Below are 27,835 nucleotides of genomic sequence, written 5' to 3'. Positions count from 1 at the left end.
TCAGTTTTTCATAGTTTAGTTTGACTATTTGTTCTTCACTTTAGCTCATCTTTGATTGTTGTTTATTTTGTATATTTGCCTGATTTAAAAAGGTTTCCTGTATTTTTAGGGCCTTTTTTCTTTTTTTTCTAATCCCTGACGAATGCTTTCTATGAAATCATTTCATAGCATTTAGTAATTTTTCGAGTTTAGTTTGAAACTTTGTTGTTCTATTTAAACCATAAAAAATGAATTTCACTTCCATAAACAGTGTTTTACTTTGGTACTTTCAGGTTTTTAATTAGTACCATGTTTTCTGGATTTAAAAGCATTTAAAAGAAAAACTTTTTTTTTTTTAAACTTCAGTGCATCTCATATTCAGGAGCGCGTCAGATATATAGATTCATTCTGGTTGTGTTTACTGATGTTGAAGCGATTTTCAATGGACACATTCAACTTAAGTGTTATTATAAGTTAACACAGTTAACATGTTGCGGTGTCAGACTGCTTTAACTTCATTTCTGTGATCTCACATTTCCTTTATTCTAATTTAGCATTTCAAATCCCGTTCAGTCTTTTATTTTGAAAAGTTTTTAGCCTCCTGTTGTCAATATAGTTTTTATCTCTTGGTTTAGTTTTGACTTACAATGGCTTACATTTGTTTCCCCCCTTTTTTTTAAATCATTCTTTTGCTAATTCTGGGTCTTTGTTTATTTTGTTTATTAGCCTGATTTTAAATGTTTACATTATTTTTTAGCTTTTCGTTTCTTTTTGCATCAAACCACTGCTGAATACTTATATTGAAATCATTTCAAAGCATACAGCGGTTTTTCACGCTTAGTTTACAACTTTAATGTTCTTTTTAAACAAAGACTTATTTAAAATACTTAAAAATGTTAACATTGTTGACATAAATTTGGCATTTTAGCTACTATCTGAAAGGTTTTGACATACTAATTTTACCTACTCCTTTCAGATTTTTCAGCTACTCCAGCATAGCATTTTAACTTCAGTATTTTATTCCGTTTTTGGATTTAGTTGAGTAATTTGTTAGTGTTTAGGGGCTTTAAGTTCTTTTCTGTGATCTAATGTTAATTTTATTGTAATTAAACCTTTGAATCCTTTTTAATTTTTTTATTTATATTTTCTTTTTGGTTCTGTTAGTCGTATATCAGTGTAGTTTTGCCTACAATGACAATTCTTAAACATTTTGGATCGTACTTTTCTTTTTTTGTAGTATATTAGCATGATTTGTATCGTATTCTTGGGCCTTTTTTATGTTTATTATGAATTTGGTTTATAGAAAAACATTCAAAATTAAGTTTATTTCAGTGGTCTTACTGACAGTTTAGCACCCCAATTCCTGTTCAGTCTTTTATTTTGAAAATTCAGCATCTAAGTTGACTTTTGTAAACCTCCTATTGGCAATATGGCTCCTAAATTCCAATGTTGCTTGACTCCATTTGTTTTTGACTTCTTTGTTTTATTCTTTAACCAGTTGTGGATCTTTCTGGTTCTTTTGTTAATTAAATTTCAAATATTGCTAGTATATCTTGAGGCTTTTCCTACTAATTTAGAATTGTTTGAGTAATCCGATTTTTCTGGCTTCTTCTTCGTTGTCTCGTCCTTTCTGTAGCTGATACACCCTTTTGTACTAAGAGTTCAGTTGTATCAGTGCAGAAAGATCAAATCTTTAACTTTAGGCATTTAAATGGGATTAAACTTAGTTCAATAGAATAAAATGTTGATGTAGCTTTCGTGCCAGAAAAGTATTTGATTGATTAAATGAAGTGCAGGTCTTGTATTTCACTCTGCACAAAGAGCGCCTCTGTAAAACTATCTTTGCACAGTAGAGCACTGTAGTTCAGATAAGGGTTACGCTGACTCGGAGCTTTGCGGCTCCTGCTTCTTTAATCAGAAGGAGCTTTGTATCTGCATCACTGCGCTCTGCTCGGACGCTTCGCTCCATCCATCCATCCATCCATTTGTGGCTTGGCCCCCCTCAGGGGAGTTGTGTGGGAATGATTGACAGTCACTGCATACACCTTGTGACTAAGACCCCCGCTCACCTCGGCAGTCAGAGGATTACATGGGGGGCCGTCTTCGCGCTCGTGGAGGTAGCATGCGCCTTCTTGAAAATGACACAGTAATTCATCACGACAGTTCTTTCTTTTTTTTCGTGGAAGGTCTGCCGCTCGCAAAGGCAAATGACCGCGTCTTCCCATTTCCGTATGTCGATTCATTGATCCCACAATCTGGCCGTTTAATCGTTCATGCCGCCCTCAGACTAAATCACTCAGGGACCCGGGGAATGAAGGCCATGTGTCGGGGGAGGGCCACTGATGCGCTGTAATCCAGTTTGTTTCGCTTCCTTTCCTATGGGCTCCCATGTTTCTGCACTGATAACTATTACATTCTTGGTAGCTCCAGAAGGAAAGACGAAAATGACGTGACGTTCTAGCACATTAAGGTCACGGGCTTAAGTCCTGTGTAGTGAAGGTCTATCTGCGCAAATGGTTTTGAACTTTACTTTTGACAAAAGTCGTCATTCTGGGAGGCATAGGTCATGCATGTCATGCCTCTGTTGATCGGTAGAAGATATCCTCAGATTGTTCAAGCACTCCTCTGTAATTTGCTTCTTTTGCCCTCCATGACTTCCATTATGGTAAAAAAAGGTAAACGGCGTATACTTTCCTACCTTCCTTAACCCTTGTGCTACCCTATGGGCTCCAGGTGACCCCACCCTTACATTGACGTGTTCTCCCTACCATGACAAAGGTGGATAAAGGTGGAAAGATTTCATGTAATCCATGGACACCAGTGAAGATCACAAATCATTGAAGAAAAAAGGTTCAGTGCACTGTCTAGTGGGTCTACATGACCCCACTCCCAAAGTTAAAGTGCCTTGAATAGCACAAGGGTTAAAGGCCCAAAGAGCTTTATGCTACGTTCACAGTAGGCATGTGACGCATGTTCAAGAACACGCTAAAAACAGTTCTTTGAATGCGCGTTTAGTATGTGGTGTTCACACTACACAAGCAGATAGCCGATTCTCCATCTTTTTCTTTTGCTACCGTTTATAAGCACATTTCCACCACCTACAGCTGGAATAGGCTTGGTGTGAAATGTCGGTGCAAATCTATCGGATCTTGCTCCTTTTCCTCTCACAGCTCTGTTCTGAGAAATGATTGGTGCCATGATATTGGCTGGGGACAAATCGCAATTAATTATTTTTATCATTTCCAGTTTAGAACGTGAAGCCCGAAACAAACATATAGCATATTCACATCGATTTTTCATTGAAAACGCGTGTTGCTGAGGGCAGTAAGAACGTAGCTTTATAGTTCTATTTATCGAAGCGCGCACAGACTCACACACAAGCGCCGCTGACTTATTACGGCGCCAGCCTATAACCACCAGGAGCAATGACGGGTTCAGTGTCTTGCCCGAGAAAACTGTAAAACATGAGTGGGCAAGGGAGCAACCAAACACTGCGATCTTCCAATTAAAGGTCAACTGCTCTACCTCTCCACCATTAACCTTATTAACATTCCCCTTCTCATCTTTCCTGCAGAGTTGACTTTTGCCTGGATCTTCAACCAGTACCCATACTTTGTCCAACAAGACAGCCGGAGGTTTATCTCCCAGGAGACTGGGAGTCTGTACATCGCCAAAGTGGAGCCCTCAGACGTTGGCAACTACACTTGTGTGGTAAACAACACCATCACAAGGGAGAAAGCCCTCAGTTCTCCGACACCATTGGTCCTCAGGAACGACGGTGAGGGATTTCCTGGGCCACCTAATTGTCTCAGTGCTTTTAACATGTTTTTTTTTTAACATGTTGGTTTTTAAAATAGCACTGTTCTTTTAATGTTTGCATCTATGATTCCATGATACCCCACAAGGACACACTTAAAGTAAACAAACCTTTTTGATTTCCAAGTCAGGCTGAATACATATCCTGATTGAGGGACATCTTTAAAAATGTAAAAAGTTTAAATAATTCAACAGGAAAATATTTTTTTTCTAGCCATAAGAAATTGTTGGAAACCACAGCTAGACTGCGGTCAGACCCCGGAAAATAATTTCCTGGTTGTTGTTGTTTTGTTTTGTTTTAATCTGCAGAACAGTGCAATTTCCCGTGGTCCCTCACCAAAACAGCAGCCCAAAAATAAAATTTACTTCCTGTTGTTCCTTCATTTTTTTTCAAAAGTGTAATTTAACTGTTTAACTCTGGAGATATCGCCAATGACGGCAAAATAACACTCAACTACCGTGAATCTTCAACACAGGTACCATAATTCTACTATAAATCCAATGTGAGTCCAACGGATTCAGCTGATTTACGATTTTCGAAGCTTAAATGGTTTATATTAGTGGTAGCATGCCTTTTTCCACTTGAGATTTCATGAGGACCCTTGTGAAACCCTGCAAAGTGGTCTAATATTTACCAACCGAGAACTAAAAAAGAAAAGAAAAAAAGAGAGTAAGGTTGCAATATTTTTTTTAAACATTTCTTAAAAACTCACGTGGGTTTACTTCCATTTTTATCAGTGTTTTATGGAATTTAGGTTTAACTCTGGCAGATTTTATAATTCCTACTATTTCCCTAAAGTACAGCTGGTACAGCGTATGAGTCCCTATGGGCAGAAAGGGAAGAGCCATTTGATGCTGCTCGCGGCTTTATTTATCAATATATCAATAATCCTGCTTCTAGCAAACATTGTCTACAGATGTCTAATAAACAATCTGTAAAAATACAAAATTTCCCCCGACTTCCAAGTGAATTTTATAATGATGGAAGACAGAAACAGCTGATTGAAAGGTGGTATATAAGGGCACAAAACTGTTTATGGTACCACCAACTGTGTCCCTAAGCAGAAAGCAGAGGAGCAGCTTTGGGGCGGTGTGTGAGCTTTTCAAATAATAAAAACACGTTTAGAAAATCATCTTGTATATTATTATCGAGCTGCCACATATCTATTTATGTGGAAGCTTGGCTTGTTTACAGCGGAACTCATTTCCTCTTTTGGTATTTTAAAGAGTACTGCGCATGTCCAAATGATTTATTCTGACCAAAAGTGTGGCCCATGTAGACATCAGTTATAATCGGAAAAGGTTTTTCTGGGCCCATGTACACGGTTGAATTCGAATCCAATCTTTGATCCGATCAAAACATTTTGAACATGTAACCGTAGCTATAGACAGATATCCATTCTAAACAAGATTTACCCCATCGGTAGAGAAAAAACAGTCTGTTGGGGCTTTTAATCTGAAGGCATGCACAGGATGTGATTATCTCATGCTCCCGGCTGTGGGGATGGAGCCGGGGATGGTAAAGGGCACGATCCCAATTCTGCAAAGAAGTATATGGGCTGTCCGTGTGATGTGAATATAAATAACGTCATAAATGAAGGCACATTCGCAGATCGCTTAAGTGATAAATCTCTGATGTGCGTCTTGAATTTTTTATAACTTACCTCTGATTTCCCCTCTCTTTATGCGCCCAGCTATGGTCAGTTTTCGCTGTGTGGCGTTTCGGGTGCTAGCGTTCCACCAAACCTCTGTCGTGTTCTGTTTTTTGTCTTTTTAGGAGTAATGGGTGAATATGAACCCAAAATAGAAGTTCATTTTCTGGACCCAGTTCCAGCAGCTAAAGAGTCGATGGTGAAACTGGAATGCTTCGCACTGGGAAAGTAAGTCAGGCTGGAAAAGCAGGCATCCTTCAAAGCCTTTTGAAACCTGATTGATTTGTACAAATCAACAAGTGAAAAAGCATCCACCGGGTCTCACTTTATCGTATCGACCCAATCGACCAAACTGCAATCTGACAAACTTTTGGTCCTCTTTTGCAGCCCGGTTCCAGAAATAAGCTGGAGGAGAACCAGCGGCGTTCCTTTCCCCAGCAAGGTGAAAATGAAGAATTCAAACGCCGTCCTGGAAATACCCAATTTCCAGCAGGACGATTCAGGCACCTATGAATGTATAGCGGAGAATCGGCGAGGCAAAAATGTGGCGCGGGGTCGCATTTCATTCCACGGTGAGCCAACCCCTTTCAAATTGAATGACAATGAAAGCGGCAAGGACTGGAACAGATATTCAGAACAGGAAACAGCAGCTTGAATCCCATTTGTTTGTTTACAACCGTCTGGATAAAAGCTATGAAACCTCCACACAGAGCTCTCTACGAAGGATGAATATAATTTTAGAGGCTTAAAAATGATTTCTGAAGCCTGCTTGAAGCCTTAACTCCAACTTTATTACACGCCTGCACTTTTTATTTATTTATTTTTACGCCTTTGTGATTCCTGATAAAAAAAGAAAAGGTCTTTGCAAGTCCGAGGCTTTAATAATTAAAAACACAGTTTTAAATTGGTAATCCTTTATTGACTCTCCCAGCTAAACCTCACTGGATCCAGACCATGACGGACTCGGCTTTGTCCATAGAGGAAAACCTCTTCTGGGAGTGTAAAGCCAGTGGAAAGCCCAAACCATCCTACAGCTGGCTGAAGAATGGAGAGCAAGTGATGGCAGAGGTTTGATTTCTTTTACTGAAAACTGAAACTTGGAATCTTGTGGAGAACGTTGGGAAACTGAAATTTTCCAACAGGGACTAAGTGCAAATTCAAATGTTGTGACATCAAAGTTCATCTTTCTATTTCATGTCTTAATTCAAATCAGGATAGAGGGAATTCATTTTAACCCTTTAACACCAGAGTTGTCGCTGGCAACACCTGAATAACACAATATTTTAACGGCGGATATGATTTCAAAAAGATAAAATCGAATTAAAATGAGCATTTTGCGATGATTATTTATGATCCGCTGTCTTCTGAAGATAAAAACATTGTTGGTTTATCGAAAAAATACATTTTTAAATAAATTTTTTTGGTAAAAAAAATGTTCTGACGAAATGCATTGTGGTCTATATTCGCCGATCTAGTGAGCATTGATGCACACTGGTTTTTCGCAGAGACTTCTGGGAAATTTCAAGGGATATTGATTTTGGAATTGTAGTTTTGGACAGCACCACAAAATGGCAAATGCACTATATAGGGATTAGAGTAGGAATTCAGACATCCAGTACTCATGGATTACTGTTATGTTGAGAGAGTAGCATAGGTTTATCTTTACATGAAAGACAAATGCAGACGACGTCAGCTTGTCACCGCGACTGGGTTTATCAGATAAGCCGATTTCATACGTCACTACCAAATCCCAGTCCCTGATGGGTCAAAGTTCGACCTGGTTTGACTTGCAACCCAAGTTTTGTACGTAGAGCCCATAAACAGTCATAGAAACAAGTGTAGCTACGTGTGAACACAAGAGTTTAGAACGCGGAAGCCCGTATCACTTCTTTACATAGACCAGGGCAGCTCCTTCCTGGTCTTCGAGATCTACCACGCTGCCTGTTTTTTAACTCTCCCTGCTTGCTGCTGATTACCTGGATCTGGTGTGTTCATTCAATCATATTGAGCTAATCAGTTGCTAACAGGGGTTGTAGATCTGGAAAATGGGCAGGGTGGTAGATTTTAGAGGACCAGGAATTAGCAGCCCTGACATTGAATTTTGATTAGAAGTGGTCACTTGAACGCACGTTTCCGAGGGCCGTGATTGTTTCTGCTTTAGCGTCCACTTAAATGACGTTGATTGAAAAACGGTTGAAGAGTTACGGTAGTCAAACGAACGTAGACACTAAAGCTGAAAACGTAGAACTAAAGCTCCAATGTCAAAGGTTTGCCAACGTTTTCTTGACAAATTCTTTGAAATATGTTTATGTGAGGTCAGATCAACGCTCCTTAAGGGACGATCAACTGCTTCCGAGACGTTTCCACCGATATCTTCATTGACCTTGCTTTTGGATGAGCATAGAACCGGACCTATATCCTGAAGTTTGAAGCTATGATGCAGTCGGAATTGTAGCTTCAGGCTGACATACTTTAACCCCTTCATGCCTTACCTTATTTCCAATTACCGGAATGTAAAAAAATATTCTGTAGTGTTTTTCCTTTCAAGATGATAGTATATTAAGTTAAATCCTGGATTAAATCGTACCTTGTTTAATCAGCAACATGCAGTGTAAAGGGGTTAGACTACGGTCACATATCTCGAAATGCCACAGAGTGGCGGCCTAAATACAAGTTCGGCAGGTGGCCACTGAGGGTTTAGAAGAAACTTAAAACTGAACAACGACTTTACAATTTTCTTTTACATCAGTCAGTGGCCACCTGGGCACATTTCAAGATCACGCTGTGGCAGTCCAGTGACAGATGGGAGGCAGGAAGGCAGCAGTGCGATAACTGACTGATAGGATGGTCTCCAAGGTCCCCAAAATCATCTGATGATTGGCCGACTTCTTTCGCCACCCTGCAGCCTTCCAGTCCCACTGCCACCGTCCGATTTTTAGAAATCGAACGGTGACAGTGTGGACACTCCAAGAGGACTGTTGACATGGGCCGGGGGCCCAGCGATGACCAGATGTCGAACGGAGACTCACAATGAAGTATTGTTTACAATCACAGCTTCAGGCCTTAAAGGGAAAGATTCAGTCTGTACAGGTTTATGGCTGAAAGCTTAATCAAGGAATTAACAAAGCAACGTTGCACTCCTACCTCCACCCCTTGATTGGTGTGCTTATGGCTTTAAAATCACCATCATCATGGAGCCACCATTTTCCATTTTTCCTGCCGCTCAGTGTCTTCAGGAAATCAAACCATCTAATGATTTGATTTCCATGTCTCACAGCACATTTACTCTTTTCTGCTGTTTCTCCTCATCTGTTCCGAGATGATTACGCGGTGACACGCGGCTCTCTAAGAAGGCTCGCCTCATCCTCCCCCATCATTGCCGTGGCAGTAATTGCCGCCGTGCCTTTGGACATCACGGTTCATGGTCGTGCGACAGATATGCAGATTTGTTTCTCTGTGTTCCGCAGGGCCGGGTGCAGATCGAAAACGGGGCCCTCTCCATAACCGCGCTGAACCTGTCGGATTCCGGGATGTATCAGTGTGTGGCCGAAAACAAACACGGCACTATTTATTACAGCGCCCAGCTAATGGTGTTGGGTAAGATCGTCTCTCTGCTCCTCCCACTCCGCGCCTGGATGTCTGTGTTTTCAGATAAAAAAGATGCACGCACCTTTTTGCAGAAATCAGCCTCCAAACACAGCTGATGCAAACATGATGCCTGCCAGCATAAAAAGAAAAAAATATATATCAGATGGAGTGTCTCGTCTTACTTTTAGTTGTTTGGTGTATTGATTTGGATACTACAAACTCTGCCTCATGGCATTGTTCTTGCTTTCTCGTGTAGACCAGGTATTGATTTTTTTTGCAGAGCTTTGATGACTTCCATCTGACTGGCTCCACAAGAAATTCAATTCTCTCTTGATACGTATGATGACACTTGAGGGTCCTAATGATGGCTAACTTGAATGCCATGATGTGTGCGGACCCTGGCTGCCTGTGTGTGGGTGTGAACTCCAAGGATGGGAGGGAACGAGGGTAGCAAGGGGACGGTGGCCCTGAAGGGCTAATCACATCAGCAAATCCCTCCATGCAAAGTCAAGTTAAAGATCGTGATGACAATTAAAAAAGTAAAACAATTAATAAGGAAAAAACAAAACAACAACACTACATTTTAGGAACCAAGGTGAAATCCCAAAAAAGGAAACAAAAAAGCAAACCGAAAACAGTAGGTATTATGGGACATCACAAGTGATGTGGGATGGCGGAAAGCTTTCAACAGACTATATTTGATCCACTCTGATCATCCTTTGTTCCATTTCATCTTTGTTCCATGTAGTCTTTTATGATAATTTCATTTTTAGCCAAACTGAAAAAACCTGTGTTTTTTTCTGCAGACTGACAGGAGTTGATCAGAAGTTCACCTGTGGGCGGAACTGTTGAGTAACCCTGTCCTCTCTGTCCCCTGTTGCTAAGAGCTCTCAGTTAACACTCCCTCCCGCTAGCTTACCCCTCCCCCCACCACCACCACTGCCGCCTCCCACCTAACATTACCAGTGCTTAAAAATTGGCGAGCAATACAGAATCAATCCCGCTTTACAGGTTTGATTCAAATTCTAGCTCAGATGAAGAAAATGAAGACGTCCACGGATTTATTATTTGTCTGCAAGTGGATGCATCAACGGAAAGCTTGTGGCCCGCCCAGTTTATTTTCTACAAAGCAAGTGCAATCTTTCCACAAACAGCATTTTTTCATCTGCTCCTGATTCACAACGACTTAAACAACAATTTTTAAAGCTTAATTTTCTTTAAATTTCCTCCATCATCAGATAAATCCCACAAGAAAATATTAAAAGCACAAGGTATATTGCAGTGGGTCTTGAAATTTCTCTCGTTCAATCAGTGATGTCCTCTAATAACTACCTTTACTGGTTTCTTATTTACGTTCCTTTTTGTAATATATTTCATCTTTATTTACGGACATTATTTAAGTGTTTTTAACGTTTTTTTTTGATTGACATTTTGGCTTCCGGAAATTGGTTTTAATTTATAAAATGTGGAGTATATTCCACATACTTTAAAGCTTTAGTTTCCAAAAAATGACACTTATATATGGACTAATTTGGGTTGTGCTTCTGATGGTGAAGCAATTTTGAGAAGTTCACGGCGCTCTGACATCTGTCAAAATGGTGAGTTCATCAATGCGGCTAACGCGTAGCGGCCCTGAACTGTGTTTTTTATTTTATTTTTTTGCGCGTTGCAAACAAGGTTGGGATTTCCAGGTTTTGTAAATACGCTAATTTGGCTAACACTTCCAACGTAGCTAACGTGTAGCATGTTACAAATGAAGTCTAGAGTTACTGTGAACACAGTCAAATTCTCACTGACGGACTCCTCATCTAATGCGCCATGAAGCTCAGTGTGTCACATATCACATACATTCAAAAACCGACCATTCATTGTAATCTGTTGTGACTCATACTGCACAGTAATGTTTGTTTATAATAATTTGTTTTCCATTTTTATTGACTGTTTATCTGTTGATTGATGATTTGTTGATGTGATTTGCACCTCAGGGCCACCGTACTAGGGTCTTCTGCTAAAGCTTTTTTTTTTTTTTTTTTTTTTGCTGCTTTTTCTTCACCCATCTCTCCTCCCTTGCAGCTTCAGCACCACACTTCTCCAAAACGCCACTAAAAACGGTGCTAAAAGCTCGCTTGGGCAGCGAGGTCACTCTGGAATGCAAGCCCGAGGCCTCTCCCCCAGCAATTAGCCTGTGGAAGAAAGGGAATGAGATTTTGCAAAGAAGCGAAAGGTGGGAACTAAATGCATGTTTCATTCACACTCGCTCTTTTCATTGGCATGAAAGGAAAAAGGCTAATGAGAAGGAGAAAACAACGCCCACTAAAATAAAAAATTGTCCAAACCACGATTCCGAGACCACATTCACCTAAATGAGAAGGATTAGAGGTAAAGCTGGAAGAAAAAGTGAAGTTTTAGCTTTAACCCTTTTAATTACTCCTGACATGTAAAAGAGTGAAAGATGCAATCACTGAGATTGAAGAGCGAGGAAATCTAAAGACTTTATATTTTTTCTCCATTGAAATGATCTGAAGTAGGCTCTAATTGTTCATTAAACCATATTGAACTAGTTTGGAGAAGTTTCTCTGGAGCTTTTCCCAAACACTTTCAAGCTGTTATACATGAGAGATTACTTGTTATTTTTATAATTAATATCTGTTAATTTCCTTTTTTTTTTAAGTTTAAAGTTAAAAGCCCTGATCCAAAATCTTATCTTTGAATCAGCAGCTAAACAGAGGAGGGATGTCCCGATCTGTTTAGAATTTGGGCCCAAGGTTAGGACTTTCAAAAGTGGATTTTGGATCCCAGTGAGGGATTGGATATGTGTGTGTTTGTAACACATATGTAGCGTGTTACAAAAAGCTCTAAAGGTTACTGTGAACACAGGTACTAAAGTCTGACTGACTCCTTTTTTCTCACTTAATGTGCGTAAAATGTAACATAAGATCCAAAGTAGACAATTCATTGTTAGTGTGGAAAATGCTGTACTATGATCAGCACCAAATATTTCAAGCTTAATTTTACAGATCCGTACTATACTAGAAGTCTGCATATCATGAACAGAACACTATATCTTATTGCCATAAAGCGCAGCAGAATACAACAGTAGTCTGAGCAGGAAGCAGATAAAAACAGTTCAATAAGGTTACCAAGGTATTCACAGTTTGTAACTTCCAGTTTCAATAGAAGAACTACAAAAGCATTATAAAAGAAAAAGATCATTTATTTCTTTTTGAGCAGAAATAAACGGAGAGACAGCAGTGAGATTACTGATAAAAGACCGTCTACAAAGTGCAAGTTCTGAGAAAAAGTGATCAGAAAAAAAAGAAAAAGGAATAAAGTTAAAAAAAAACAAAGAAAAACAACAATGGTTTCTTTATTTCTTGATATGAGCTATTAATGATCATTTTCATTTTATAACAACAATTTTGGAAGAAAGTTAATTTTTTAATATGTTAAAGGAAATATGCATGTAATCTAACCAATAATGTTCAATAGTTCTTAAGATAATAAAGTTACCATCACCAAACTTTCTCACATGACTAAACATCACTTATCTTTACTAGTTAATACCGTTGGTTAACTTTTTCTTAGTTACGCAATTTTTCCTTGTTTACTCAAGCTACATCACAGTAGTGCACTGTAAAAATAATAATCGGAGACGATCTGGCTCTATTTATTTTGCATTTGTCCTTTTTTTTTATTTATTTGTTCCTAAAGTATCTGATTGGAACTTGGTATCTGCAGACTTTCCACATCATATGACTGAATCGGATCCAGGTCGTTAAAACCTGATTGGGAAAACAGACCTAAACACACCTATTCGGATAATTTCTTCTTCGTCTTTCTGCTGCTCCCTTTAGGAGTCACCCCAGCCAATCAGAAAGGTGGATGTAGCATTTACAGATACATTTGTGTCACATTCTGGGCTCTAAAAGCCAGACTTATGACTCAGTGGCATCCTAAGTTACAACTCGGATGAAGACTTCTTAGCGTCATGCAGGCACACAGTTAAAATTAAAGCGTCGCTGCTTATCATAAAATATGAAGGGGGTGAGTAAGGCTGTGATGGAAAACTCCAGATAACTGGCGGAATTCCCAAAGGGAATGACATTTAAGGCAGTGCCGCTCTGTGTGAAGCCCATTTACGCTTTGAAAGCAGAAGCAAACAGATGTTTATGTGGTGCAACAGAGTGTGGCAGTTTTGAGTAAAATCCCCGATCCCACCCAGGATGTAGGACTGAGCTGCATCTAAAGTGAATTTTTTGGAAAATTAACTTGGATACAAACAAAAAGTGCAATTATATACGATTCCAACAATTGCAATTATAGCAAATACTAATGTTTGTTCTTTTAAAAACGCATTTCGGGCTCTGTGTGCGCAACTTTCTAAAATGTAAAGGTCATCTTTTTATGGAAGACAGAAAGGGGGCGTCTCTGCTAACATTTTTTAGGCTAGTTTTTTTGGGAGGCCCAGACCATGATGAAACCCCTCCTTTATTTTTTTCTGGTATAATTTCTTCTTGAGTGTGTGAACATACAGTACCGCTCTTTTTATTATTCGTTTTGTTTAACTGCATGGTTTGGGAAAAAAATAAAATAAAAATAAAATAATTGCATGGTTTGCTAGCTGATATTTACTTTCATATTTCTTCAAAGTAGAAAGAAACTTAACTTGTTACTTTGAACGTGGTGGATCTTAAAAGTATTTGTATGTGTTTTAGGGGGCATTTTTGTTTGTTTCCTTTGTTATGAGCTTTATGTAAAAGTGTTTGATTTTTAAGGGAAATAACACATAAATGAAACACGGCTAGACTGCAAAATAATGATATACTAATTTTATTATATATGTATCAAACTTTCCATGGTATTGTGACTGAGTTCATTTTCCACAGGTTATCGCTGTTTTCAAACGGAACACTTCAAATCGCCAATGTCACCAAATGGGATGCAGCCATCTACACATGCGTGGCTAAAAACCAGTTCGGATCGGCGAGCACATCCGGAAGGCTCATCATCACAGGTAACAACCACAGCTTTTCCTTCAACCACAAACCTTCATAGGAAAATAAGTCTAGTATTATAGACTGATCTGATTGAATATTGATGCTAATTTGTCCAGCCGAATGCATTCTGAACAGGGGAAATGCTTTGCAATGACCAGGAAAAGCATTCATCTCAAACATGTGTTCTCATGTGTCAATAGTGTGAAAAGAAAAGTAACTCACAGAGTTTGTACGTCCCTAAACCCAAAGCTCGGAGAAACGCAGAAACGCTTTTTTTAAACTATGGGACATAAGGGACAGTTCACGTAATTTCTCGCTGCCCATCATCACGTTCTACAGCCTTTTTCACCAAAAATGTCTGCCTCCAAAAGGGAAATATTCCATAGCAACCAGAGAGTCTCTCTCATGTCATGTAATTATTAGTAAATTTTGTCTTTTCATCAAAGTAGAATGTCCATTTTCCTTAGCAACCACTATTGATGTTTGCCATATTCACATCATTAACCTTTTGACACAGCATGACCCATGAATATGCTTTAAATGTACATGAGTTGATTGGATAAAAAATTTTGCAAGAAGGGAGTTTTATTTATTTTTTTGCGTTTAAACTGTGAGACAAACGTTTTCAAGAGTTTCTGGATAATGAGAACGTTTAGTGCAACTTTTAATGAGAAGCATTTTTACAGTCAGCTGACCACAGGAGAGGTCTTTGGGTAAAATTCCTGAGGCAAAGTTTGTCAAGTTTTTTACTGAAAGCTGTTCCATGAGAGGAGAATTTAAAGGAAAAAAGCTAAAATGACTGTAAACTCAAAGCAAATATAAATAAAAATGGCAGCTTTGACCAAATAGTAAAACTTTTCATCACCATTATACAAAAAAGAAGAAGAAATAAAACTGAATGCTTTAAACTGTATGCCAGAGGTGTGGACTTGAGTCACAGGACTTAGACTCGAGTCGGACTCAAGTTACGAATTTGATGACTTGACAAAATGTTAATACTTGTAACTCAACTTGGACTTAAATACCAGTAACTCTTAACCACACTCTTACTTAAGCCCTTTGACTTGAAAAGACTTTCACCAACACCTGAAGATGACCACGTCTCCCCCTCTGTCCTTGGATTTGTGTGCATCTGCGTGTGCTGTTGGCACAACATCCAATCAAATTAGATCCATGTTGTTTTGATCCAACATATCTAATCTAATTGTCAAACTGGTGTCAGGGCTTATTGGAGGAAACCGGAGAATTTCTTGGAAAGTTTTGATAAATAAACAGTTTCTAAAAAAATGAATGGTCTGTGTAAATATTCTGTTGTCGAAAGGCCTTGAAGCATCCAACGGTACAACTTGACTTAAAGGCCTGTTCACACCGGGACGAATTTCGCCCGCGATTTTCGCCGACGTTTAACGCCTCGTGACTAAACAAAGGGCACCAATGTGAGTGTGCACACCGACGCGAAAAAACGCCACGCATCAAAGCGTCACTTTTTAAAAAACGCCTCGGGTTCGTTTTTTGGGTTTGACGCGTCGCGTCGAAATCTATTCGACCAATGAGAACGGCGCTTTTGCACACGTGTCTGGAGCCTCTGAAGTTACAGTAAAACACAACTTGGGGGCGCTCAAACACAAAACTGCCTTGCTGAGCACACATACCAGCGAAGAAGATAGACGCCGAGTTGCATCTACACTGCCGCGAAGAAATAATGACGGACATTCTAACTAGCGCGTAAATACTTGCTCTCTTCTTCTGAGTGAAAAGCGACTTTAAGAAGCGTAAAGTTGCCCAGCGCCACCTTGTGTACAGGAGTATTTCTGTTTTACATTAAGCGCCTTCTAATGTCAGGGAATGAAATTTCATGTTCGCTCGGCTCATCGTCAGCAAAAATCGCCTGGGTGTGAACACAAAAAACGTGGCGAAAAACGCTGGCGAATAACGCCTGGCGAATATTCGTCCCGGTGTGTACGGGCCTTAAGACTCATCACTCTTGACTTGTGACTTGAGGACAAAGGCTTGAGACTAGTTTATGATTTGCAAAACAAGGACTTGGTCCCAACTCTTATGCTGAATGGACATTCACAACAGTCACTATCCTTTTCAAGGGTAGGTAGCTTAAGCCTTACATATCAATCCGTGCATTTTTGGGTTGTTCAGGCCCGGGGAGGGTTGTAGAGAGGAGCGGACGCATCTTAAAGGAGCGCAGGTCTCGCCGTTCTCTTGAGGCTCACCTCAAGGAACGTGAAAATTCAACATACCATTATCTTGCGTGTGGGAAAAGTATCGCGTAGTGTTTGTAAGGTCGATGTGAGTTGCATGCATCAGTACATACAATGTACTGGTGATGCAGTTGGTAATGTGCCAGTACTGGTTCCTTACTGACTTGTGCACAAGGTGCGCAAGTGATACATAAGTGCAAGTGGAGCACAGTGAGAGGTTTACGACCTTTCCTGCAGGTTTCATGCGTGTTCAGTACAGATTTGACCAGTTTTCGCCCGCAGACAGCCTGTATCCACCTGCGAGAGCAGTTGTGACTTTGTCTTTCATAAGTTTTGGAATATTTAGAGGAATTGCTACATTTAGACAGTTTTCAATTTAGACAGAGGTTATGCATTTGTCATTTCCTTTACCAATGGAGGGACGTTATTTTGGTCAAAGTAATTGAAACAGAACAAAATGGAGAAACTGGTCATCTTCACCTCCGGATTAAACCCTCAAAATTGGAATGAAACAGTTAAGCCTGGCTGTACCAATTAGATGATGAACTCAAGCAGAAAACACAATTGGGTAAAAAAATAAAATAATTCATTTGTTGGGGTGATTGAGCTTAAAGTGCTGAGATGGGAGTTTAAAAAGGAGCGAATGAACAAACTGCAAGTGTATCACAGCCAGAAGAAAAACTTTTATAAGGAAATGTGGGAAAACCCTCTTTTTTTAATTTTTTTTTTTTTTTCAGAAGACTGAGATGCTGAAAAGGATTGCATATAAAGTTGTTGCTGCTAGTTTTACAATCCATTCAATCATGAGCTGCATTGACTTTTTCCTTCTGCTGCTTCAGCTCTGTTGTGTGAACATTTCCTCATTTCAGATATTTATGTTTTTCTTTTGTTTTATTGCACATACACAGACTCTAAGCAAGGTTACTGCAGAACTCCTACGGGTGACGTTCATCATTACCAGCATTGTCGTTACATAGCAACAAATATTACCCTTGATGTACATAAAGGTCATCATTTATGAGTGCTGTGACATAACATCCCCTCGCCCCCCCATGTGTCTGTAGCCATCAAACGTATTCTCATAAGCTTTGGCTCTTCTTGTACAATGACAGTTTAATGTCGTAAATTTAATTACAGTGACCTTTCCTGCACAAACGGAGGCCTTTGGTGTGTTGAAGCCTCTGGTGGGAACAAGCTCTGATATATTCAACGATTTTTTTTTTTTCAAGCGATCAAAACTCTTCGTGTAATGATGTTTGGGTTTTTGTGCTCTGTTAGATGGTTTTTTTTGGGCGGGGGATGGCAGCTGCAGAGTTTTTATGATGGCGTTCCCATACCTGTGCTGTGATCTGTGCAGAACCCACCAGACTCACCATGAGGCCCACCAACATGGAGATCATCGTGGGGGAGAGCATTGTGCTGCCCTGCCAGATCGCCTCGGACCCCGCTCTGGATGTCACGTTCTCCTGGGCGTTCAACGGGCAGCTCATCGACTTCCGGCGAGACGGCGACCACTATGAAAGAGTGGGCGGGGTGAGTCATGGAGACTAATGATGCCATACGCTTGCACACCCTGCACAATAAAGCACATATTTATAATCATCGTGATATCAGTATGTGCAATAGGCATATCGCAAAAGATGACTTAAACTGCAATTAACGCTTACATAGTCTTCATGCGATATTACGGCCTATCCATTTGAAGCAATTTACGCTGTCTTTTGCGATATGTGTATTACAAAAGACAGCATAAGTAAGGGTTAAGGGCCGACGAAGTGTGCATTATAACCTTTTAACGCACGACGTGGAAGCCTGAACAATCCTCCGCTTCGTGTCGGACGGTTGCTTCTGCAAAGTGCGTTAAAAAGTGATAATGCACACTCCGAAGGCCATTAACCTGGTTATACCATGGTCCCTTACAAAAGCAATAAATATTAACCAGTTTTTAGTCCTTAATTCGTGTGTTTTTTTCCCGATTTGGATCGCTTTTCTCACCTAAAGCGGACTATTTGTTACGTGGTGCGGCACGTCGTAACAAATAGTCTGCGTTGCACCGCACCACTTCTGCATTCAAGATGCTGCACGGCGATATAAAGCGATATATATATGCTGATCTTTCTGATGGGCTGAATAAAGAATCAGTTCAGGGAGAGAGATCACCTCTTAGTTTTTGTCCAAATGATGAAGCAAAAGGTTACTTTAAAGAAGCCGGCGCAGTGATACAAAACATTTAAGCTAGGTGACCGGAACTTCTTTTTTCACCGTGCGGTTATCAGGTTTTAACGCATACCCAGCAGCCAATCAGAATCGAGTATTCACCCGGACCATGGTATAAATTCCAATAAATGGTCAATCTGCAATATTGTAAATAAAAGGGTTACCATAGATTTCTGTCTCCTATATAGACAAGGGTCATTCGGGGAGTATTTTTCTTATGTTGAATTCTATATAAATAAAATTGTTGCAGTGAAATGGGAATGACTTATTAGTATTTTTTGTGTTAGTTTTTGTTATAAGTCATATATCACGCTGCAATATGTGCGAGATTGATTACCAATATCGCACATCACGAGTTCTCCTTATATCGTGCAGCCCTTTTTTGGACCATTATTTAAAAAAAAACAAAGTCTCATCAGAACATGACATGTAAAGGATTTAATCAGCCAATGGAGCTGTCAAAAGCAAATCATTTCTGAAAAAGTCCTTCCTTTTAAGACACAAATATTTTTGGCCAGCTACTCTTCGGGGCTTTTATCTACAAGCGTTGATTTTCATCAGCGTCAACAAAAATGATCCAGAATAAAAGGTTAGTCATCACCGCAAAACAACAGGACAGCGTTTCTCCACAGCTTCATGTTCTGCGTTGACATTCTTTCCACTACGGTAACTCTTCAACCGTTTAAGTAATTAACGTAATTCCAGCTGACTTTAAATCAACGGAAAGCAGTTTTGAGCCATTATGCAACACAACATAATGTGTTGCATAACGGTGCAAGGCCGACAAAGAAAAAGCTGCTGTTCTCTTTTTTTTTTTTTTTTTTTTTTTTTTTTCTTTTTTTAACTTGTCCTGTCCAACAGCTGGGCAGACAGATGAGAGCTGAGGGCCTCTTGTGTTGGACAGATTTTACTTTAACAAGAGGGGTTATTAATCTTCAGACAAACCAAAGGTATGTCTGGATAAACCCCTTTTGTAATTGAGGCCAAACTTTATTAATTTCAATCATGTCTGAAAATCTTTGGTGTTGGACCGGACGGAAAAGGAAAGAGGGGAAGAAGAGAGAGGGACGATAGAGAGAGGGGGGGTAGGGGGTGATAATAGGAGGGGAAGGGGGATAAGACCATGAAGCAGCATAAAGCAACAAGTTTACTGGTTGTTAATCATTATGGTAACGTTCAAATGTAGTGCAATAAGGGCGGAGCCTGTCCACACACACACTCAAATGTTATAAACACACCTGCTAGCTGCAAAAAATGTCCACCTGTCGACATATATACAAAACAGATAGTGTTCACACGCATACTTATGCCTTAAAACCAACTAGTGTGAAATATTTCAGTCATTCAGTCATGCAAACTGTAAGTGCAAAGGTGAGCTAACACCTGTGCTCAGGTGAGTGTTTATGTTCCTCTAAAATGGATGGTGGAACGTGGAAAGAAGGAGGGAGAGTGCCCAGCCATCCCCACCCCAAGACCCCCACCGCAGCAGCAGCGGCAGCCGGAATCCCCCCAACGCCACACGGGAACCGGCAGGGAACAACCGCCGCCCGGGCGACCAAGCCCGCCACCCAGGCCAGGGCCAGCCGGACCGCCGCAAGGCCCCCAGAGCCAGAGAGCAGGGAAGCACGGAGGGAGAGAGAGCGCCGCCCCAGCCCAACCAGGAGAGCAGCCCCCCCGCCGCGCCGGGAGAACCCAACGCAGGGCCCCACCGGAGACGGACGCCCACAGCCCCAGACGAGCACCCCACCACCACCCAGGAGTTCCGGGCATCCCCCCGCCCCAACCCCAGGTACGAGCCAGGACCCCCCAAGGGAGACCCGCTCCGCGCTCCAGGCAGCCATCCGCCCGGCCCGCGGCTGGTCCAGGGAGGAGCGGGGCAGGGGCCCGCCGCCCCCGCCCGAGAGGGGGGGAACCCCGGGAAAAAAAAAGAGGGCCCACAAGGGGTGTTGTAAATATGGCCCGACCAGGCTCGGCCACAGTTGGAAATATGGCGGGGCCCAGCGCCCAGGAGCAAGGACCAGAACCCACCCACGCTGTTCTCTGCGTCAGAATCAGCTGATTCATGTTGATTGCCTAAATGTTCAAAGATTCACTGTATTTCAGAGACAAGTATTATTTAGATGTTGCCGGCAACGTCTCTGAGTTGAAAATTTTGTCCTTGCGTTACAATACCTTTTATGTCACTAATCCTTTGCAGTTTCCTCACAGCTCAGAGATCCATCGGCTGCGTTCACACCGAACGCGCTGCAGAGGCAGCCAGTTTTAACGTTAACTGAATGAACAGACGCGATCCGAGGTCCTGTAGTACCGTTTGTGCGCCGCGAATTTTCAACCAGATCTGTCTATAATACGAGACGTATTTTCCTTTGAACTTTAAGAGTTTAAACAAGAGAAAAGTGTGAAAGTGTTCATGTCTAAAACGGGTATAAAGTGTGTGGTGAGGAGTTTTACAGCCATAAAATTCCATATATTATTTATATATATATATTAGAAGTAAAGGAATTTTTGGTTGATGTTTGAATTATTGACCTTGATTCATCAATTGAATTGGATCCCCACTGAAGTAGCAATCTGCTGCCCCAGGATTGACTTGTAGTCAAAAAACATATATATAGTAATATGTGAGGACTGATGGTTGTATGCACTCAAATACATCTTTTCCTAAACGATCTATATGATTAGGTTGACATCACTTCCTCTTGTTGAACCTCTGACTAGGTATTGGTGTGAAGTCCTTGCTGTGATTTTGGTGTGGAGAGCGTCTTCATTAGGAAAGTCTTTCTACCTTTCTAATTCTGTCACCTCGAGGGAGGACATTGTTTTGTCATCTTCCTCCGCCATAATTGAATTTGCATACCTATTTGTGAATCTTTAGCCCCAAAATAATTAAGTAATGAAGCGGCTGGCATTTACCAAGGGCAGACCCGACACCCATAAATGTTCACTGGAAGTCTTTTACCTTGAAATAATGAGCCTTCCTTGAATTTTGTTCCTTTTGATGAAGGACAGAGTTAATTGTTCCTTTGGCTTTGGAACCGTTCGGCAGGCGGCGGCGCATTAAAAGGCGGCTTCTCCTGCTTCAGACCTGCAGGATTGCGAATAGAGTGCGATGAAGTTTAATAGGATACGCTTTTCTCGGAATGTGTTTCCCCTGTCCAGAGAGATTACCAGAATCCCCCACCACCGCCTCCCCCAACTCAACAGCTTCTGATGAATTCATTAACATAATTAAAGCAAATCTGCCTCATCACTTCCTTCCTGCCAAGACAGGAGGCCTTGCAACTCGTCACAAGCTCTGAGGTTGTCCAGGTGGTGCCTGACGTGAGAAAGCAAATTAAACGTGAGGAGAAAAAAAAAAAAAGGAAAAAAAAACTGTCAAATGTAGGAAAACAGATGAGAGGAAGTGGGAAGGGGAGAGAAAAACGGGCAAAAGTGGTCTTATTCTCCCATGGCTGCATTGAAATGCCTTTTGGACCGACCTTCCTTTGTCAGGTGGGCCTCGGAGGAATGAAGAAGACTTCCCGCTTCGCAACAGCAGAGTGGAGCCATGATGACCTGCCACTGGGGGGGGGGGGGGGGGGCGTCACTGCGGCAGGTTTTCATACCTGGCTTGGCAGCTGTGTTGATGTGTTTTTGCTTCCTTTCTTCTTTCCCACATTGCTATTCTTAGATCCTTTAACATTCATTAAACGAGAATCCATAAACATTGTTTTCCTTAACAAGAATTTTCACACGTCTTTTTCTATTTTAATCGTGAGATTAAATTATGGGAAAAGGGGAGGGGACGAAACGTTGACCCCTGGTTCCAGACTTTATGTGCTGCCAGGTCTTCTTGGTTTTAGACTTCCAATGAAAAGTCAATGTAAACGCGTGAAAAAAACATTTTTCAGGGTTTCTCATCCAAAATTCATGTACACACATAGCGACACAAGTTTCTACGACTGTTTTCAGGCTCTACGTTCAAAATGCACGGCCATATTTGAACTTCAAACCAGTTGACCTTGACCAATCGGTATCGTCCTTTTCAATCTACCAAAGTCCTAACCCTTTGAAAATTGATCATGAAGGAGAATTTGATGATTGTGGTTTGTGCCCGACAGGAATAATAAGACATGACAAGTCTTTCAAATATCAGAATAGAGCTGTGAAAATATAAAGCCTGGAGCAAGATTTGCACAACTTCAACATTTGACACCAAGCCTCTTCCAACTGAGCACATGCCCCAGTATTGGCAACGACAGTCCAGTGTGAACACAGTGCGTTTAGGAACGCTCATTCAGCGAGTTCGAGAACACGCATCACATGCATGGTGTGAACGTAGCTTCACAAATGAAATAAACCCATCTCTGCACTCGTCTACCTTCTGCAGAGCCTTTCTGGAGATCTGATGATTCGCAACATCCAGCTGAAACACGGCGGGAAGTACGTGTGTGTTATCGACACCGATGTGGAGAGCCTGTCCACCTCTGCCATTCTGGTCGTCAAAGGTAAGACAGCCGCTCAATTTGTTTTTCGACGCCAGCGTATGAATAACCTTATATATTTACTCCAAAACAGAGGTGGAAGTGTGGAATCGCTTAAAGTGAAAGACATTTGACAGAAAGCTGTGGAAAAACCCTGAAGGCTTCCATCAGAAATTCAGCAGAGGAGAGCAGAAGTGGAGGCTGCCCGAGTCTGAATGTCACCTTTGATTTAGATCATTTACAAATGGGACATGTGCCGCTACAGGTTCAGCACTTATGCAAGAACAGATGAGTCCAAGTTTGAAGAGCCGTTATTCTATGGTCTGTGCTGAAATTGAATTTGCATTCAAGTCTCCCACTCTGCTCCGTCTGTGTTCTCAGGCTTAACATAGAACAAGCATTGGGAGGGGCGGGGTTTAACCGACAAAATAATGAAACAAATTAACCTTTGATTTAACAAGATGCAAGTAAATATTACATATTTCCAAAAAAAACTTTTTAATAGAAAAAATGAAAAACAGTTTCCACAAAATTAGTGTTTTAAATTCAATAAATATTGAACTTTTAGGAGGAAAATGTTTATTCCTGATATTGAAAAAGTGTTTTCTTTTTGGCAAAAAAGGTTAAAAAATTGACAAAAATAGATTAATTGATTTGATGAATCAATATTGTATTCAATTTTACTAACAAAATAATGAAATATTACTTAATAACCAGTTTTCTTGCCTAAGAAATTGGGTCACAGGTTAAAACAGTGGAGCAACTGTCGCACAGTTGATATTCATGCATACAGGTATTCTATGGTCAGTGGATCTCTAATATTGTCAATCTAACCATCTAGTCCAGGTTTTCTCGCTTTGCTTTAAACTTTCTTGTTAATGACAGCTTCTGTTTGGTTTTGTTCTTTTTGGTTGGGTTTTGTGCAGAAGTTGCAATCTATTTGTTCATTTCGGACGGATTTCCACAGGTGTGTGTGTGTGTGTGTGTCCTTGTTTGACAAAAAAAATTCAATTAAGATTCTTTTTTCTGAGTTGGTTCATTTTTGTGAAAATTATGGTTTTCTTTTATATTTTCATTGCAAAAGCAAATTTCTTTGGTCAAACCAAACTTTTTTTTTTATATAACTACTGAATGAAACGAGTAATATTTTACTCGCAAAAACTCCAAATTCAATCATTATTTTGTATCAAATTTGTCATTTCCAGAAGTATGTAATTTTTTTTAAATTATTCCTTTCATGCAAAAAATCCAAATAATTAAATTATTCCAAATAAAAATTGATAAATTGTGTGAAAATACAAAAGTTATGTGTTTAAGTTATTATACATATATATATATATATATATATATATATATATATATATATATATATATATATATATATATATATATATATATATATACACATATACACATATATATATATATATACATATATATATATATATATATACACATATATATATATACACATATATATATATATATATATATATATATATATATATATATATACACATATATATATATATATACACATATATATATATATATATATATATATATATATATATATATATATATATATATATATATATGTATATTGATTTTTTTTAAAAAAAGGTTTTTGTTAGATAATCCACCCTTTTTATGATAACTTAACAGTATTTGAGTTCATTTTTAAGACTAAAGTGAATAGGGTTATCTAAATTCCTTTTCAGTATTAAAGTGAACATTATTAAAAAGTCTCATGGACTGGGTTCTTACATCTCCGGTTCTTTGTTTTGTTGTTTCAGCCCCCCCAGGCCCCCCAGACAAGGTTACAGTGGAAGAAATCACAGACAGCACTGCGCAGCTGAGTTGGACTCCAGGCCGGGACAACGGCAGCCCGATTACCGGTTACAGCGTCCAGGCTCGGACACCTTTCACGGTGGGCTGGCAGGCCATGGACACAGGTATTCGAACCAGCAACCCTCGCCACTGCAAGGCGCTTTCTGATCCTCCAATATGTGAAGACAAAAGTTCCTAAAAAGCCTTCGACGTTTCAGTGCCGGAGGCGGTCACCGGGAACATGCTCACAGCCACAGTGGTGGGGCTGAATGCATGGGTGGAGTACGAGTTCAGGGTGGTGGCTCGCAATGCCGTTGGCCTCGGAGAGCCAAGCCCGTCCTCTGCCAAGACCAGGACGGAGGACACAAGTATGTGGACCACACGCAGACACACTGCAGTGAGGCACTGCATGTCGGTAGGGATGTAGGCATGGGTACTGTTTGGGTACTGTTTGGATTTTAATCAGTGTCAAACTGCAATTCTGTAATGGCTCTGGTAGTGATGCTTCACAAATAAAATAAAAATCAAAACAATTCCATTATTTCATATAAATCCTATCCAAAAAGACCTAGTCCTATTTTCAAGTTGCAACACACCCCTAATGTTAACTAATGGAACCACAAGTTTTGATCCTCTTATGGTGAGCGACATAAAAAACCATGAATGTGCGGGTTAGCCTCCACTTCATATCATTTCTGACCATAAAAACCAACTGAGTCCTATCTTTAATATTTAACATGGGAGGAAATAGGAAATGACTCGCATTGCAATCTACTCCTACTGGTAACTAACGCAACCACAAGTTTTGGTACCGTCTTGGTGAACTCCACTTCTAATTGAAAGTCCTTTTATCCTATCATGTGACCTGATTTCGATGATGTCAGTCAAAACAGATCTATTTCTGAGCTGATAGTTCTCGGTCTTTCTGTAAAAGCTTTTTTTTTTTTTTATTAAACATTGAAGTGAGCTCTGCTGGTTTTCTTTGCAACCACAGCTCTTACCGTAAACCTGATGACTTAACACTAACCTTCCCTGTTTTCTAATGACTCGTACACTTCTGTGCCTGATTTTAGTCGAGTCATCAATTTCCTGAGTTGTTTTGTAGGCCTCCCCCCGGATCAATGTTTTGACCCCCCTGACACAGTAACATCTTTTTCTTGACCACAGGATGCATCCTCAGACACAACGGTTCAATAACACGCTGAGGCTGAAAAACACCTTCATCACTGTAGGATTTTCCCCAGAACTGAACTTTTCAGCTAATTTAAAGAGCTGAGCAGAAAAAATAAAATAAAATAAATAAGTAAAAAATGTTTTTACATTTGTCACATTTTAATGAACACACTTGTTAAGAACAAATAAGGGCAGTTAAAGTATTTTTCTTTTTACTTAAGCTGCCTGGTTTGGTTTTAAAAAGTATGTTTGGAGTTTTCTTTCCTGTTCTCACCCCGATCACCGTGTGACCCTTACATCCAGAACTGATGTTGTTTGGAGCTGCTTTACGATTTTCATAACATCTGATGAAAGTAAAAAAATAAATTAAAAAAAAGAGCACAATCAATGTCGCTGACATGGTTCCATATGAGGTATACTTTAAGATGTGTTTTATTTTGAACTCCAATGAGATCCACCAACCATGAATGGAGAGAACGTGTACCAAAAGTCTAGACCTCACTGACCCGGTGAAGGTCAGAGTTCATGATTGAACATTCAAAATTAGACTTTTGAAGCAATGGGGATCCATGGGAAAGTTTAAGAAGACTCATCTCATATTTGACAAAAACATCTGAATTATCTTCAAAACTTGTGGATCAATGTGGTGTGGACCAAGAAGACAGAAAACAACATTTCTGGAAGATGTACAGACACATCTGAACCAAAATGGACTTTCCGAAAAAAAATATGGTGGTAGTGTGCTGATGTGGTCACTGATTTGTTACCTCAAGACTTGCTATTTGAGGTACCAAGTCGTGAGGTAATAAAAGCAGCGCACACACCAGCACACTATTGAACCAAGATAACATATACTGTCCAATCCAAAAAACACTTTACTAAAACAACATGGTGTGTGCTGGTGTAAGCACTGCTTTTACTACCCCAAGTCTTAGTATCTTGAAGTACCAAGTCTTGAGGTTGCAAAGCATCAAAACCTGTTACCTTAAGATTTGGTACCTTGGGGCAGCAAAGCAACAAGGTACCAGTTCTTGGGGTTGCAGTGCCCGCACCAGCACACTACCACCACCATGTTTTTCTGATAGTCCGTTTTGGTTCAGTTGTGTGTCCTTCCAGTACACCTTCCAGAAATGTCCTTTTCTGTCTTCTCTGTCCACAAATGACACAGAAGTCTTGTTACCTCAAAGCCTGGAAGATTTTTTCTTTTATTTTTATGAATGTTGCAATTTCTTTTTCCAATTACCTGAAATGTTTAAATGACTTTGTATCAGTCAATAGTAGCTCTAGGGCGCAATTACTTGTTTTCACTTAACGCAGGTTTAAATGTGTTTTTCTTTATAGATACATTCAAAAAAAAATGTTGAATCAAATAGCAAATTTACTGGGATTACCTTTGGAGGGCAAGCAGATGTGACAAACCGGTGAAACAAATCAGGAAAAACAGACAAAAATGTTATTTTTGAGAGGATTGTTGTGTGCAAAAAAGCAGTGGGTGCAGATAAGGAGAAAACAAGATTCAGCAGATGACTCTCCTTGAACAAACTTCTGAGAACACTGGCTGAGTTTGTTCAAACGTCATTTACAGAATAAATCTTGAGGCCTAACAAGGGCCCACTGAGCGTCGTAAACTGTCCTCTAATTGCTCTCCCTCTGGGCTCTACCTCAGTCCCTGACACGGCTCCCACTGATGTTGGAGGGGGAGGCGGCACAAAGTCTGAATTAGTGATAACTTGGGAGGTAAGTCATCTGTCACATTTTACTGTTCCTTCTATCACCGGGTAATGGCTTTGTTTAATTGTGCAGAATTAAGTGGATCGGTTTTATGGCCTACGTTAGAGTAAGACACTGCAGCTTCTGGTGCTGGAAGCACACTCCTCCCCGCCCCCTTTTGAAGGGCTCGGCGAGCC

General features: G+C 40.2%; 1 protein-coding gene and 1 long non-coding RNA gene across 2 annotated transcripts in view; one reads left to right on the top strand and one right to left on the bottom strand.

Annotated features, from left to right (window-relative positions):
- Window positions 1-27,835, top strand: part of cntn3b (contactin 3b) — an 87,588-nt gene that overhangs the window by 46,779 nt on the left and 12,974 nt on the right. Inside the window, exons 6-17 of the mRNA XM_020703382.3 lie at window positions 3,554-3,757; window positions 5,573-5,675; window positions 5,835-6,019; window positions 6,379-6,515; window positions 8,915-9,044; window positions 11,109-11,259; window positions 13,922-14,049; window positions 17,603-17,778; window positions 22,832-22,949; window positions 24,722-24,880; window positions 24,974-25,123; window positions 27,595-27,665. Coding sequence (XP_020559041.1) covers window positions 3,554-3,757; window positions 5,573-5,675; window positions 5,835-6,019; window positions 6,379-6,515; window positions 8,915-9,044; window positions 11,109-11,259; window positions 13,922-14,049; window positions 17,603-17,778; window positions 22,832-22,949; window positions 24,722-24,880; window positions 24,974-25,123; window positions 27,595-27,665 — 1,712 coding nt within the window. The remainder of the gene's footprint in view (window positions 1-3,553; window positions 3,758-5,572; window positions 5,676-5,834; window positions 6,020-6,378; window positions 6,516-8,914; window positions 9,045-11,108; window positions 11,260-13,921; window positions 14,050-17,602; window positions 17,779-22,831; window positions 22,950-24,721; window positions 24,881-24,973; window positions 25,124-27,594; window positions 27,666-27,835) is intronic.
- Window positions 17,621-27,835, bottom strand: part of LOC144992194 (uncharacterized) — a 74,827-nt gene continuing 64,612 nt past the window's right edge. The window contains exon 4 of the long non-coding RNA XR_013656067.1: window positions 17,621-17,759. This is a non-coding gene — a long non-coding RNA (uncharacterized LOC144992194). The remainder of the gene's footprint in view (window positions 17,760-27,835) is intronic.

This window comes from Oryzias latipes, chromosome 5 (assembly GCF_053564925.1).
Source record: "Oryzias latipes strain Hd-rR chromosome 5, Olatipes_Hd-rR_3.1".
Taxonomy (NCBI): domain Eukaryota; kingdom Metazoa; phylum Chordata; class Actinopteri; order Beloniformes; family Adrianichthyidae; genus Oryzias; species Oryzias latipes.
Note: the sequence above shows the minus strand (reverse complement) of the source record. Positions and strands in the feature narration are given on the sequence as shown.